A 17,218-nucleotide genomic window follows, 5' to 3' on the forward strand; every position below is an offset into this window, starting at 1 on the left:
GGATTAGTCAAGAAAGCAAAACTGCTCTGAAAGTGTACACGATAATTAATGATGGTTTAATAGGAAAATTATTACTCCTGTGAAACCTGAATCTTCTTATTGTGAATGCTGAAGAGCAAGAAAGTAGCCCTGAATATACACAGAACGCATGGCTTTGGAATATTTGACAAGAGTCTTTTCAATAAAAATACTATTCAGCATTTCTTCATATCTTGTTTTTACTTTTTTGTAAACATTTTGAAATACACTGAGCTTACTTCTCATTACATGTAGTAATGAAATACATCATGTCATTTACTCAGAGTTGCCTCTCTTTTAAGTGCTGCTGTTGCTCTTTAAGAAGACGTTTCTCTAACTCTTTTATGGTGTTTCGGAGACGTTCAAGTTCTTGGTTTTTCTCCTCCTGGAAATTCTGCAGCTTCTGTAAAAATGCAAGCAAAGGCTTCATTATTAAACATCACACAGAATTATGTACCAACACAATACGCTGTTACTAATGAGAAATATTATAGTATTAATATTTGTCTAACTATTTTGTGTCACAAAACTACAAAGCTGACTTCCCCAAAATCCTACTTCTTGTGACATTCCAACATCCCAAGCCTACAAAACCAGTAATACACATATATAATTTGAAGCACAGTAATTTATTTTACTCTTATCTTAAGTTTCCAGGTTAACAATTCCGTACTAAACCCACTTCACGTATGGGCTTTTGCTGTTGAGCTTTATCGACTTCAATGCAGAGAAATGAAACCAGTTGTCTACAGCTGGGAGGGACCGTCGAGAGGAAGGTGGACATGAAACTGCCAACTCCCCCAGCACCCCGATCCCCAAAGTTTTATTGCAGAAGAAACACAGTAAAACCCCAGGGAGCTGCTGTTTGAAACAGGCTCTAACAGAGTTTAGGATCTGCAGAATATGGACACTTAAAAACACGTACTCTTCTATAGATACTTTGTGGAAATGCAGAAGATTCACCAAATGATCTTTTTCTACCCTGAACTGTTGCCAGTTTAGCATTGAACTGAAAGAATCAAGAAAAAGCAAAACATTAAATATGATTAGGGAAAAAAAGTATGTTAAATGATACAAATATAATTTTCATTTTTTTTAATTGAATTTTGTATATGAAAGGTTATCTACTATTTAACACGAGGACAATGAAGCTAATTCAGTTTATTTAAAAGAAGAATGCAATTACAAGTTATGTTTCTTTAAAAAATACCTCAAAATACTGCAGAGCAAGATGATTACTAAAATATTTGAAGTCTCCACCATGCATGTCTGCGGGAGAAAATACAGAGGATACTAAAAACCTCTGAAACCATCATCTTTCCCTCAGGTCCTAAGGAAAACTCAGCCCAAACACTTTAACACCTTATTTCTTTTTCGATATGCAAAAGGTTTGAAGTACTTCCTTTATTGTTTCTGTAATGACAATGGCTTAAAATCTGAGCCATGAAATACGTGCTGAATTCTGTGACTCAAATCACCACAGGATTAGAAGTCTTTAAGCTCCTGGAAGTTTATATAAAAAGATTATCTTTCCAGCATCAAGAAGTTAAAAAGAATAAAAATAAGCAAAACATTTTTTGTATGGCTCAAAAGCTAGCAAAATTGTCAAAATGATTTAACACAAGAAAACTGCAAACTTCATTCTCCCCCTACAGCAGGTAGAATTCGATTCCTGAGCAGAATCAACTCACATGCTCAGATACCCAGATTCTGGATAGGAGCACATGCCACTGAGCTTTGTAAAGACAATAATTTTTAGAAGTCTCCCAGATACCATCGTATTACTTTGTTAAGTACTAATTACTGTTTTTCACAACACAGTCTCTTCTAGGTTTACCCAAAGCCCAGCTGATCTTAACTCAGCTTTGTAATGTGTACCTCTATCTGCAGTTTAATGATTTCTTTCTGCTTCTCTTCGTTTTGAATTCTCAGCTGTCTAGTTACCTCTTGTGTTTCCAGGTCTTTTTTCTCTCTCTCTTCTTTATACTCCCTTTCTTTTGCTTCAACTAGTAACACAGTAACACCAAATATGATGATTACAGAAGATGTTTAGATGCAAAAATGACATAATTTCCCAAATATTAAAAATTTAATGAATAGCAGATCAACATTTCACAGGAGAACAATTTAATTCAAGCAAAGAACGTAAGAACCGCCTGCTATCCTATCTCAGTAAGATGAAGTCTCTTTGAAGAAGCATCATATTTTACAAAGAGTTTGGCTTTTTTCAGCTCCTTGGATGAGCCTCTTCAAGGCTATGTCAGTAACAGGAAAAATAAACATTGAAATGATTCTTTTTCTTGTTGTAGTATTATTTATTTGTGAAGATGAGCATAGCTCATTTGCTCATATGCTCATGCTTCCCTGAGCATAGCTGGAACACTCTTAACAGCAAGCAGTCTAGCTGATAGTTCAAAGCAGTAGTTCAAATGAAACCAAAGTTAAATTCCTTCAGATTTTTAGGTCCAAATTCCCATTGTCTGTTCTACCTGCTTGGGAATTTCTGCTCGTCCTGTGTTGCTGTACTAACCCCTCCTTGCCACTGTCTGCTCTTGAGCTAAGATAAAATTCATTTAAACACTACCCATCTTTAGCTTTCATATTTCCACAATGAAGCAGAACTCGTACTTTTCCTAGATGAAGGTGTAGCTCCTATAGGTTACAACATATTTTACCTAATGCCATAGCATTCAGTCGTGGGAGAACTTACTTTTTTTCATCATATCGCAATTCAGCTTCATTATTTCTGATTTGTGGTCTTCCTCTTTGGTTTTAATTTCCTTCATAAGTTTCTCAATCTGACCTTTATATTCCTGCGAACATAAAAGGCTTCATAAAAATACTGAGTTTTCTCTGCTCTCAGTCTTCTGTGAAGCACAGCATTCATGTGAAATGTAAATACTTTGTAATTCGGTATGTGCTTTATCCTCCATCTAGTAAATTCAAAATGCCCAATTACTTCTTATGCAATCTGACTGAAGTCCACAGACAAAAAATATAGCACACTTCTTTGCACTGCAGCTATCAGTTAATATAAAATCAGAAACTGTACTCATTAGGAGAACAGGTAAATGGAGAAGTAACGTTCCTTTCCCCAAGGATCTGATACAGCACTGCAGTTAGGCAAGTGATACAGCTTTATATTTGTGGATATTTGACTGTAAGATTGTACAACAAAAATCGTATTTAAAGTATGAATTTTCTCAGTATTGCTTATCCCAAGGATTTCACAACTTCATACTGGCAGCAGTCCAGAACTCAGTGATGTCAGCAGCAGTGATGCTGGCGGCACTGGTGCTCAAGTAGAAGAGTTTGAGCACAGGTTTGCTCCAATTACTACTCCAGAATTATCAAGGAACTGGCAGTAGCTGCAGTGTAGAAGTACTTACTCCAAAACTCTTGTCAGAGCCTTCTGGCAAGGTAGGTAGCCACTCAACCAGAGCAATGCTCAGAAACAGTCAGAAAGGCAGTTACTGATCAGTGGTAATAGTATATGTAGACACAGTCAAGTAAAGTGCCTTTGGGACAACAGTAGGAAGTTTCGCCATGCTATACATCTGTATAATGCACAGAATCATAGTTTCCTCACATCTGTCAGAAGGTGTTACTTTATTCTCAAGCTGTCCAGATGACACCTCTATTGGTATAAAAATTTAATTTTAACTCATGGTTAGTACAAACACAGGCAAAGAAAATCAGCAGCGGGATTCCTAATCCTACAGAGGTAACGGATCTTCAATCTTAGCACAGAGAACTAACACAAATAGTGATTAGCACTGCTGGTGTTACCTCCTTTCCAAAAATGAATGGCATAGATAAAAGTAGAGAGATGGCAAATGGAATTTATTATGACATACAGACAAAAAGTACAGACCCATTATCTTTGTAGCATTTAGTCCAAAAGAAGCTATAGTCAAAATTCAGACAGTTCTTGATTCTCTGGCAGTACAGCAGGCATTGTGAATATCAAAACCTTAGTTCCTCTAAAAATACAGTCTTACTCAAGGGATTAGATTTTTTAATGAATTTAGTTGAATTTGAAGCTAAATACAAGAAGAAAAAAAAAAGTGCAATTGAGATTGAGCCAAAACTTTCAGCTCTTAGGAGTTCTGACCTCTTAGTCCCTCTAACACATTCTCCTATTGATATTTCATGCGAACAGCTCTTCTCTTTTTACACATAATAAAGGTTAGAAAAAATGCAACAATAATGGTATCAGTAGCAAACCCAAGAATATAACGGTATATGGACTGCTAACAAAGACATAAACAAATATGCCTCTACGCAAAGAACGATCACTTGCGACGTACCTGTTCACAAGTCTTTAATTTCTCTTCCAAGATGTGAATGGTACCCTTTAGTCTATCATTCTCATCTATGTAAATAAGAAATTATATGATACACTAAGAAGTACATTTTGACAGTATTATTAGCAGGAAACCAGAATAAGGAAATTAATTCAACTTTTTGACTCTCCTTACCTTTACAAAACTTTTTGTGTAGACATGCTAATCATCATTTACAGAATTACATAGTCTCCATTTTCTTCTTTAAAAGAAAATTAATAGTTTAATCATAATACCTACCTGGTGTTACTATATCGAACTGTCTTTAACTTTCTGATAACTGCTACATTCAAGAAAATCTAGATGTAAATTTTTTTGGCTCAGAAAATCAAAGTTTATTACCATGGCTACAACAGTTTTGAATTGGAAGATGTAACTTTTTAAGTACTTGTTTCCCCAAAACTAAAATTAGCATCTTAAAAACAGAATTTAGAAAAAGGAGCGTGACCAGCAGGTCGAAGGAGGTGATCCTGCCCCTCTACTCTGCTCTTGTGAGACCTCACCTGGAGTATTGTGTGCAGTTCTGGTGTCCTCAACATAAAAAGGACATGGAAGTGCTGGAACAAGTCCAGAGGAGGGCCACGAGGATGATCAGGGGGCTGGAGCACCTCCCGTATGAAGACAGGCTGAGGAAGTTGGGGCTGTTCAGCCTGGAGAAGAGAAGGCTGCGTGGGGACCTCATAGCAGCCTTCCAGTATCTGAAGGGGGCCTATAGGGATGCTGGGGAGGGGGACAGTAGTGACAGGCCAAGGGGTAACAGGTTAAAACTTAAACAGGGGAAGTTTAGATTCGCTATAAGGAGGAAATTCTTTCCTGTTAGGGTGGTGAGACACTGGAATGGGTTGCCCAGGGAGGTTGTGAGTGCTCCATCCCTGGCGGTGTTCAAGGCCAGGTTGGATGAAGCCTTGTGTGGGATGGTTTAGTGTGAGGTGTCCCTGCCCATGGCAGGGGGGTTGGAACTAGATGATCTTGAGGTCCTTTCCAACCCTAACTATTCTATGATTCTATATTATTCTTCTTTTTAGTATTATTAAATGTCGCTTTGAGTATTAAAAGCAACTATATACTTCACATTTTTAGAGTATTATCAATATTTATGCCTATATGCCTTGAAAACACAATGGGTATAAAATTAACTACATGGTATAGATAACAGCTACATTTTAATAACATTCTACGGAGGATTAAGCCTTTTTATTTTAACCAAATGATAAAAACTATGCATAACCATTTCGACACACTACAGTCCAACAGCTGAATGATAACATCTCACTTTTTGTAAAACAGCCTGTGCTATGCGGAAGTAAATTTAAAGTCCAACTATTGATTAAAAACCCCCTCACTGAAGCAGAACTTCTACACGTGGATTCTAAGTGGGATAATAGCAACAGACGTTCATTAAGCACCACAGACCACCGAAGTCTGCACAAGATTGATTTTAGGTAATTCTTCCCCCCTTTCTGCTTGCCTGTCTGTGAGTTTCTCTCTCTGAAAAAGAACAGTAAATAGAATAATAAAAAAGTAAATGCCTGCTTATTCAAAATTACAGTACAATATATATGTAGAAACATTTTTGCTTTTACCTTTCACATTACACTGTTTTTCAATGGTTTGTGTTAAACCCTTCATCACATTCTGCAGTGTAGCACATTCTAAAAGAAATTTGAAATCCGGTATTTTTAAATAATTACTTCAAAATTTTAATTTTATATTTTGTTTATATACTTTTCTCAAACATTTTATAATTGTCTTGATTAAATATTAGTCTATGTCTTCTTACTGACTACAGAAATAACTAAGATTATTATTACACGGTTACTGCTTAATTTTAGCTTTCAGTATACGAGAGATCAAAAACAATTATGTCAACCAATATGAACAATTTCATAAAGCTATTACATTTTTGCTTCTAGCCAGAAAACAGAGATGTTACTGTTTTCTGGGCAATAATGGAAGTCTTCCATATCAGCATTCCAGCAATTTGATGTAATTAATGAAACTGAGGCTTACATTTCTGATAGTGTTTTTGCCAGGATTCTTTTTCACAAGACCAGCACTATCCACTTACTACAGTTTCTCACTCCCTTTTTAGAGCATACTCACTTCATCTTCTGGGTCAATATAAATTTGGAGAGATTCAGAATATGCTACTATAACCCCGTTATTTCAAACAAAATAATTATGTCTGTGTGCACATACATGCAGCTTATTAGTTTAAATACTTGTGTATTTAATTATTTTATTTTTAATTGTATTTTTAGCACCGTGAAAACCGTACTGCTGCCTGTAATACAACATTTGGTTTTCATGAAATACTGGTTTTATCCCTAATGTTTGTTCCTTGCAAACTTCTTACTAAAGTAGCAAAACATTCAAGGACTGGGAAGACTAGGGACACTAAACTTGACGTTGCCTACTTATTCTTGCTTACTCTTAAAACCTTTCTCTCTATTTCCAGAGTACCACTGCATTTAAGGGACTTCTAGTTTCCGCAACAGATAGATTATGCTAAATAACAGCTACTTGTCTCATGAGACCAAAGCTCTGTTGCAAATTGTAGATCATATAACTGAAGATTAGATTACAAATAATGGAGTCAGGAAGACGAATTGAGATCCCAGCTCAGAGATTCAGTTTTCCACTCAATCTTTTTGACCCTTAGTCTATTCTTGCATCGACACGGCTTTTCATGCAGCAGAGTGTGTCAGTCAGCTGTATTCTCCCGGTCCATGCTTCCAAGGAGCCAGTAGAGGGAGCACGAACAGCACAGAAACATTGCCTGTCCTCAGCTCCTGCACTGGATCGAAAAGCATTTGTGGAAAAACCCTAATCGAAGGCGGAAGCGGCAGTTAGCATGCTCATTTGTACCAACCAGTTTTGCAGCGTATACACTACAGATTCCCTCCTAAACATTTGAAAAGTATAGAAATAAACCCGAATGCTTGCAATTCGTGGACAAAGTCGAAAGACACCTATGCATTTCAGTAAACTGTAAGACAGCAGCTACTCTCACAATGAGTCACAGCTATTCAAGTGTAAGCCACCCTTTTATGTCTGCTTATCTTTGTATCTGCTTATCTTTCTTATCTTTAAATGATGTATCCTGGCAAATCTGTTCTGTGATTCCAGTTGTGACTGGAAAAGAATACTGGAACCCCAAAATTTTTTTTGTATACATTAAGGAAGAAAAAGCAAAATTTTGCTAAATGGTTGCAGCTTTGTGAGTCACTGGCATAGCATCTGTTATGGATTCCACGTGGTTCCTTCCCCTTAAAGAATACCGTCTACATGCAGAAAGACTGAACAGCCTAAGGTGCTCTTCTTCCCTGTTTAATATCTGTAATTTCTTGCAGCTTCTTCTGTCTGCATTTATAACTGAAGCTACTGTCTTCTTTTAAAGGACAATCACACAAAGCACTTTGTCCTTTAACACCTCTGAAACACTAAGTCAAGAAATACACAGTCCTAAAGATGCTAAGTACAGCCACCTTAAGTACTCACAGACAATAATGTGATTGGTTTCTTTTTAGAAACTACAGTAGATTTTAGTTCAGAATTGTAGCCTGCACCACAAGAGTCCATTCAGTCACCAGAGAAAAGGTTTAGGAGGAGAAGACAAGAATTCCAGGCTTGTGTCTGTCTTAAGCCCATCTGCAAAGATTCACTCTAAACAAAAACTGCAGGTCTGAATCTCACCTTTGTTTAGCAAAGAAGGTATCAAGGCAAAATAAAGCTGTCAGGGTCCAACTGGAGAAAAACCCCAGTGCTGGACCCTGTTTCAGTTTGTGATCCCAAGAGTGAAATTAAGATGCAAACAAGGTCAAGCACTGTAATCGGACTCTTGTTTATTACACATTTCAAAAAGACAGTTATTGTAAAAAAGAGGGAAATTAGTGTAATAAAGGGGATAGCGATAGGACAGATTGGAATAGAGGTAGAAAATGAAGTAAGAATTTGGGGTGCAGAAGGAGCACGCGAGATGTAGATAGTCACCACTGTGGATCCAGCAGTGTCTTGGGGATCTGTTGTCATCGTCGTTGGCGGTGGGAGTTCTTCAGTCTCGTAGTATTAGAGCAGAGAGTCCCCCAAGAGTCCGCCGGCAGTGGTTAGTCCTCGTGGAGGCATCCTTCTGGAGTCCCCTTGAAGGTACCCCATGGAGTGTGTCTCATGGAGGTGCCCTCATGGTGATGTCTCACGGAGGGTGTCCCTCAGGGTCCACGGTAGTCATCGGCAGAAAGTATCCTCACAAAGGTGTCCTTCCGGAGTCATCCTCATGGCAATGGCTCCCTGGTGATGTGTCTCTTGGTGATGTCCTTTTCCCCTTTTGTAAACAGTTGGGGGGGAGTACCTCTGCTCTTCATGTCGCATATTACATGTTCCTGGTGGACCGGTTTCCCTGGTCTTGCAGCCAGCTCTTCAACTGATGTCTGCACACACACGTCTGCAGCAATTCTTGGGATAACGCACAGCAATTCCTCACACCAGTCCTCAAGGTAAGGGACTGAAGAGTCTTACCAGCTCTTTCCCATTCATCCCTCAGGCAGTGCATGGCGGAGTCCCATTTCGATTCCTCACACCAATCCTTGAGGCAATGGAAGAGTCTTAACTCCTCCCTGCTGCTAAAAATTGAATCAACAAAGTGAGGCACTACTATTGACAATGCTGCAATCTCTCTCCTGACTTGCTCCGACAGTTCCATGTCCTTCTTATGTTGAGGACACCAGAACAGTACACAATACTCCAAGTGAGGTCTCACGAGAGCAGAGTAGGGGGGCAGGATCACCTCCTTCGACCTGCTGGTCACGCTCCTTTTGATGCAGCCCAGGATACGGTTGGCTTTCTGGGCTGCGAGCACACACTAAAGCCGGCTCATTTTCATTTTCTCATTGACCAACACCCCCAAGTCCTTCTCTGCAGGGCTGCTCTGAATCTCTTCTCTGCCCAGCCTGTAGCTATGATTAGGATTGCTCTGACCCAGGTGTAGAACGCTGCACTTGTCATGGTTAAACTTCGTAAGGTTGGCATCAGCCCACCTCACAAGTGTGTCTAGGTCCCTCTGGATGGCATTCCTCCCCTCCAGCGTTATGAACTGGACCACACAGCTTGGTGTCATCGGCAAACTTGCTGAGGGCGCGCTCAATCCCACTGTCCATGTCAGCGATGAAGATGTTGAACAAGACCGGTCCCAACACTGATCCCTGAGGGACACCACTCGTTACTGGTCTCCAGCTGGACATTGAGCCATTGACCACAACTCTTTGCATGCGGCCATCCACCTAGTTCTTTATCCACCGAGTGGTCCACCTATCAACTTGATGTCTCTCCAATTTAGAGGCAAGGATGTCGTGTAGGACAATGTCGAACACTTTGCACAAATCCAGGTAGATGACATCAGCTGCTCTGCCCCTCTCCATGAGTTCTGTAGCCCCATCATAGAAGGCCACCAAATTGGTCAGGCAGGATTTCCCCTTAGTGAAGCCATGCTGGCTGTTACAAACCACCTTTTTGTTTTTCATATGCCTTAGCATGCTTTCCAGGAGAATGTGCTCCAAGATTTTACCAGGCACAGAGGTGAGAGTGACTGGTCTGTAATTCCCCAGGTCATCCAATTTCTCCTTCTTGAAAATGGGGGTTATATTTCCCTTTTTCCATTTGTTGGGAACTTCACCTGACTGCCATGACTTTTCAAATATGATGGACAGTGGCTTAGCAACTTCATTTGCCCGCTTCAATCAGGACCCGTGGTTGGATTTCATCAGGTCCCATGGACTTGTGAACGTTCAGGTTCTTAAGATGGTCTCGAACCAGATCCTCTCCTACAGTGAGCCTAGGGTCTTAATTCTCACAGTCCCTGCATCTGTCTTCCAATACTTGGGTGGTGGGGTCAGAGCCTTTGTTAGTGAAGACCGAGGCAAAGAAGTCATTAAGTACCTCAGCCTTCTCCAAATCCAGGGTAGCTTGTTCTACCAATAGCTTCCGGAGGGGTTTACGTTGTCCCTAGTCTATTGTTTATTCGCTACGTACCTATAGAACCCCTTCCTGTTATCTTTCACATCTCCAGCCAAGTTTAATTCTAACTGGGCCTTAGCTTTCCTGACCTTGTCCCTAGCTTCCTGGGCAACATCCCTGTATTCTTCCCAGGCCGCCTGTCCTTGCTTCCACCTTTTATAAGCCTCTTTTTTCCTTCAAAGTTTCCTCAGCAGCTCCTTATCCAACCAAGGAGGTCTCCTGGCCCTCCTGCTGCACTTCCTTCTAGTTGGGATGCAGCACTCCTGAGCTTGTAGCAGGTGATCCTTGAATATCAACCAAGAGTCTTGGGCACCCCTGCCCTCCAGGGCTATATACCATGGAACCTTTCTAAGCAGGCTCCTGAAGAGGCCAAAGTCTGCTGTCTTGAAGTCCAGGCCAATGAGCTTGCTGCACGCTCTTCTCACTGTCCTGAGGACCTCGAATTCGACCATCTCATGACCGCTGCAACCAAGGCTGCCCTGGAGCGTCGCATTTCCAATGAGCCCTTCCCTGTTGGTGAGCATGAGGTCAAACATGGCACCTCTCCTTGTCAGCATCTAATTTAAAGCATCCTTGACCAGCCTGGCAAGCCTTCTACCAAAACCACTCTTCCCCTTCTTTATCAGAGCACCCCCACCAACCCCCAGTAGACCTGGCCTACAAACTTAGGTCCGTGTTCAAGACACCCAAACCCCTGACTATAACACCAGCTTTTTAACCACTTATTAACCTGGTCAATCCTCCTAGCTTTTTTAAGGTCCCCCCTTGTACCCTGGAGAATTGATGAGAAGACTATCTGAGCTCCAGATCCTACTTGCACAATCCTTGTTTCAGTCAGCACAGCTGCTCTGATTGCCTGAGTTGTTGCTTTCATTTTTCTGCTTTTATCCCATAGTTTCTGTTGAAATAAGATTTGTTGTCCACCTTTTCCTTTCCCCTTTTTAAAAATCTATATTGTATAATCCCCCTCCTCTCTGTTTTTTTCAATAATGAAGCCTCTTGATCTGTGTCTGAATGACTGTCCTGCATTGTCTTTTGTGCTTAATAGAGAAACAAATGTCTCTAATGAATCAACCCAAAGTTAACCCAGTTCATTATCCCACTTCACAATACCCAGTAGAAGATACTTCAGAAAAGAAGGAAAAGAGCTGGATAAACGTTACCCTTAATCTAGTCTGACAGTTTCACAAAAAATAAGGGAGACCTGAGTGAGAGGTACTGCCTTTATGTTTAACAAAGATGTTAAGGTTTGATAAAAATTTTTTTAAAATCTTTTTTTGGACTAATCTATTCTTCTGTTATCCACAAGTTCCTGTGGAATTGATTTAACAAATGTATTTTGTAGTATATGGAAAAGTTCCTCCTTTTGATTGCTTTAAATTAATGAACAAGTTCTCTTATTAAACAGTGACTATTCATTTCCTAGTCACTTTATGTTCGTAATTTTACAGCTGTAAGTCATATCAGCTTTACTCTTCAGGCTGGAAAGGACCCAGTCAATTTAAATCTTTCTTCAACGATGTTCTAAAATTGGGACCAAACCTGTGAGGACCCCAAGTGCATTCTTCCTCCCACACCTCCTGGGTGTTTGGCTGTACTCAAGGCCAACTTAGAAAGAGTATCTCTGGTGACCTTGAAAAAAGCTTTCTGAAGAAAGCTGTCAGAAGACTCAGAAGGGGCTGTCCCTCCTTCCCCTGCGAGCTGCTTTTAAGCTGAGGCTTTTGCCTTTAGCCTACCCTGATCTATAGCACAGCTGTGTTGCAGCGATCTACATACTATATAGATCTAGAGCCTCCTCATGACCTAGGGAGTGACTTCCTGGCTTTATTTCAAACATGCCTCATTACAGATGGTGTCTTGCCCCTGTTACTATTTCTGAAGCTGATCCTGCCTCAGCCTCTCGTCTTGACCTTGGACCTGTTCCATCACTACATATTTATTTGGTAAGGTGGACTTGGCTGATCCTGACAGCCCTCACTTGGGCCAGGCCTGCGCTGGTACAGTGGGAGTGAATCTTGGTTGGTGAAGTCCCTGCTTCTGTGCGCCTTGTTAAATGACTGGTTCCTGATTGCCCATCCCCTGCTCCTCCCTGACAATAGCAAACCTTGCCACCTTCTCTGTTATTTTTTCTAGTTCTGGCATGTCCATTTTGAAACATCCAGACCAGAACTTTACATATTCACAGACTTTACAAGGACATGATATGCATTTCTCTGCTTCTCCCGTAAGATTGCCTATCACTGGTTTTGCTTCTTTGACCACTTATTTTCAGAGAACTACCCAGAAACACACCAGTATGTCTTCCCTGAAAAGTAGCCAACTAGGGTCTACCACTCTGCACAAAATACCTCCCATATGCACTGTTACTGGTTTTCCTATCCCCTTTTTATCACTCGTTATTTTGCACCAGATTCTTGGTGTAACAGAATTGACTGGTATCATGAGCAAACTTCACTTACTTACTCAATAGCTTTTCCAATTAATTTCTGATTATGCTAAATTATTTAAGTCCCATCACATCTCTAAGTGAAACTAAATAGCAACCTCACTCCAGCATGAAACTAAGTTTTATTCTTAAGCTTATAAGTTTTATTCTGTTTTACTCTGTTTTATTCTGTTTCCTAACACTTAGCAAGTTCATTTGTCAGTGACCAAACTTCTACAAAAAGACGCATCTTTCAGCAACTCTATAGAGAAGAATAAGCAACCACAGATGTACGCTAAGTACTAGATACTGTTTCTCTTTTCAACTACTCATCTGAAAAGATATACTTCTAGAATAACAATAATAAAAATCCTCCTTCATTTGGCAGGATTATACATCATTTTTATTATGATGTATAGGCTTATAATTTCCACCTATGAAATAGTAAATACCGTATGATTATTTCACTATGAACAGTTTGAATTCTCTTAATATTAATATACACTGTTATTACCGTTCATTACTATTTAGCACCATAATGACATCTGGTATACAAAGCAAAACAGAGTCCCAACTGATTGCATTAAAGCTGACAGTAACACAAGTGCAGCCTGTGGAATAAACTTACAACAGTAATATCAACTTAACTGAAATCAGCCTTACATGACAATATACAATTCCTAACACTTCATAACTGGAAATGAGATAAAATCTTGACAGTGACATTAAAAAACACAAAACTGGCTGTCACATTGTTTAATCTGACCTCTTCAGAGATTAAATCTTACACAGATAAAAAGTGTAATCACTTGGGCCAGTTTTTTAGTCCTCTAGAGATTAAACATTTGTATAGGCAGAAGTCACCAAGATTCCAACAACACCCTATGTCCTTACATAACCAATTTATGCTAATGGAATTCAGACGGGAATACTAAACCTTCAATATACCAATCAACATAGTACAAGGAAAATATATTCCCAGGCAGTCTGGACTATTGGATTGTCCCTAAGCAAACCAAATCACACAAGCTACTAAGAAGCATAATTCTTTGTGTTACCCTCAGAGCAACAGCCCCACAAGCCTGACATGCCATCTCCAATTACAGGCAATCTTTGACATTTCAGAGGGAAGCAAATTATGCATCCAAGAATGCACCTGGCTCATTTCTCACTGGGCAAAACATTTCTGGTGACCAGGTGAAACATAACATTTGTCATCTTGATACCATTAGAACAGCTCAGCTGGAGGCACGTTAGCGTCAGTCCTGACCTTATTTTTCCCAAATGTTGGCCCTATTGTTCTACACAGACATCTGAGCTGCTTGTGGATTAATCCAACTCACAGGCTAGCATTTGAGGTAAAACTGCCCATGATAGTTTGCTTAAAAATACTGCCTTTGTAAATTGTGGAAGTTCACTAGAAGCTCAAGAGGCCTGCATGAATGGGAAAGGCAAAAAGTCAAAAGAAAAAAGGTAAAAAAAAATACAGAAGGAAAGTTTTTTTCGCATAGGTACTGCACACACTCAAAAATATCTTTAAGTGGATGGATATTAACATCAGGTGGAAACTAGTAACTTAAATGCAGTTCTCAGAGCATGTCTGTGGGTTAAAGTTATCTGGTTTATGCAAACGACATGAATTCTATTACATGAACCAGGATTAAGTATTACTGGTTTTCACACAGTATCTTAGATCCTTGCTATTTTATTTTCATGTTTTATATGGCTGAAAATAGGTCCCTTCCAACCCTTGGGATTCTGTGATTCTGTGATTCTGTGATTCTGTGAATTTCCAGAATAGATGCAAAAAAACATCAATTTTTTTTTAAAAATAACTTACCTTCTCTTACTGATTCTTCCTTTGACTGGCTTAATGTTAACAATCTGTGACATTTTTCCAGCTTAAAAACCAGTAGATTATTTACATCATTAACTTCTGTTATTTTCTAGAAAATTAGAAAAAAATTATACTAGTTATACAAATGATACAATGTCTTTAAAGTTTTAAATCTTGAGTTTTACATGAATATAAAATTTAACAATTTTGCAACACTGCAGTCACAAACCCATTTCATCGGGCATTCTGGAAATTCTGTTATAGAGAAGAATGATGCTTGACTTGAGAACCTGTGCTACTAACAGTTTATTCTTTAAAACTAAGAATGCCAACTCACATCACTACTTATAAATTGAACTATTCTCAATTTGGTAGTCCACAGTCTGGATCAGTCCTTGGCAAGGTTCATTTTACTGCTTGGCATATGAGGCTGTCAGTGCTTTAACTGAGCACCAACATAAGTAATGGGTATGAATAGGAATTGGTATATTTTTTCTATGAGAAATGCAAAATTTACTTCAGATGCCCCTTTTATATTATCTCTAGCATGGATTTACTGACTAGGAAATCACAGAGAGCTGGCCAGAGTGGGTCGAACAAGAAATACAGTACTGATTTTCCTCAGTGGATCAATCTTTTCAGAACTGACATGTATATAAAATAAAGATAGCTCAATGCATATGGAATAAAAAACTGACGTTCCTGCTATGGCAGTGACATTTTTCAAGAACAAGGAATAATTTCTGACAGAGTAGTCCAGCCAAGCCGTGTAATACTGTTATCTCCAATAACAATACTGTTATCTCCAATAGCAGCTACTGAGACAAGGGAACACTTCCATGCTTTTCATCAGAAGTCAAAATTGGCCTCTGCACATTAAAATTCTAGCACAGAAACAAAGGCTTCTCTGAATCCACAGAAGTCATTCATAACTGAAATACAGTCAATACAAACGCTCTGAAGGCAATGCTACAAGACATTATGGGAAAAGAATAAGCTGATACCATTTAGAAGTAATTTCACTCAAAAAGCTTATTAAAGTGTCACAGAATATTTATAGTTAGGAGTTTCAACATTTTTTGCCTTCTACACTTACCTTTTCTATCTCTGAGATGTTATCTAAAAGTTTATCAAGGTTGACCACACTGATCCTTTTCATAGGTTCTTCAGGTCTGTGACTCATTTTTTTCCTGGACCAGTGATCACTGTATATGTGAAATATAGATCTGTGGATTCATACACTTCTTATTCATATGATGTCAAAAGATTTCATGTGCACAAATGTGCTCAGAATAACAACTTTTTAAAAATTAAAACTTTCAAACTTAAAACTTTTAAAGTGTAATTTTTTAAAAAAATAAGATTTTTGCATGTATAGCTAAACTTGAACCTAAGATCTTGCATTTCTAGAAAACATAATGAATGTCAGAAAGTGCAAGGAACATCTACCAACCTGTAAGATGATACAGATGAACTGGGATTTTTTTTTTCTGCAATTAAAAAATAAACCTGAATCCACTTCCATAGTGGATGCAATTGTACACAAATGTATCAGTGGTGTGCACATAGGATGCTTTTAAATCATGTGAGTAATTTCTCTTTAGATACCCTATTAAAACAGATTTGTCTTCCTGCCCTCACTTTAAATCAATAGAAACAATTACTTGTTCTCTACTGTGCATTATTTGTTGGCAACAGATGAAATTTTATTAAGTTTGATTAACTTCAAAAATGTTGCTTAAGCAAATAAGATTTCATCAGGCACACATTAGTGCAGGATCTTTTATCAGTGTAGATTCTTTAATACTTAACTACTCAGGTTTCAAGTTACTTACACATTTTCTTAGAAACAGTTTGCATTAATACCAGTAATAAGACACTGCAGCACAAAAATTTTACCATATGAGTAAATAGACAAAATTTTTGAAAAGCACACATATATTCCAGATAAATCCCTATTTTTAGCATTCTGCTTACAGAATCTTCAACATATATTTGTAAGATGAATCTGAAAGAGATAGTATGAATCCTTCTAATAATACTGAAACTATCTCTGAGCATCAGGCTCCATGAAGCAAAAAAACCAATGCCAGGCAAACCATGTATTCCAGATGAAATCATCACTTCTATGTGTTAACGTATGAGCTGCCTTTTTACAAGTAAGAAAAAAAAGCAATGAAAGAGCAGAAGTTAGAAAGCATGCACTACCCAGAAACTGAATGGGTTTCCAGGCAGAAATACTTACAGTAAAGTTAGGAGGAAACAGATCTGTAAATGAACAACTACAACTACTGAACTTACATAACTGAATCATTTTCTTAGTCATTCAATATTTATAAGTCTTCATGCGTACATAACTTTTTCACCAAAGCAGTAATATGAAGATATCGGTTCTGTGTGTTTAATGCTATTTTTTCTCTTGTATCCACTGTTTTCCCAGCGTGATTAAAACTAATTCATTAGATAAAGCTATCTTTTTTTTTTTAATCAATAATTTTTAAGAATGTATGTAACATTCAAGAACTCACATTTCTAAGTTAAATTAGGGACATTTTTACAAAGTTATCAATCTTACTGACTTCT

At 38.6% G+C, this 17,218-nt stretch overlaps 1 protein-coding gene across 1 annotated transcript; it reads right to left on the reverse strand.

The window, feature by feature from the left end:
• Nucleotides 1–298: 298 nt before the first annotated feature.
• Nucleotides 299–15,818, reverse strand: CCDC152 (coiled-coil domain containing 152). The gene is made up of 8 exons (XM_065663875.1): nucleotides 15,732–15,818; nucleotides 14,639–14,744; nucleotides 5,948–6,016; nucleotides 4,329–4,393; nucleotides 2,729–2,831; nucleotides 1,897–2,024; nucleotides 944–1,027; nucleotides 299–421 (listed from the first exon to the last, which is right to left on the reverse strand). The coding sequence occupies exons 1-8, from the start codon at nucleotides 15,816–15,818 to the stop codon at nucleotides 299–301; spliced, it is 765 nt and encodes a 254-aa protein (XP_065519947.1).
• Between the last annotated feature and the right edge of the window lie 1,400 nt (nucleotides 15,819–17,218).

Source organism: Lathamus discolor, chromosome Z (assembly GCF_037157495.1).
Source record: "Lathamus discolor isolate bLatDis1 chromosome Z, bLatDis1.hap1, whole genome shotgun sequence".
Classification (NCBI taxonomy): Eukaryota; Metazoa; Chordata; class Aves; order Psittaciformes; family Psittacidae; genus Lathamus; species Lathamus discolor.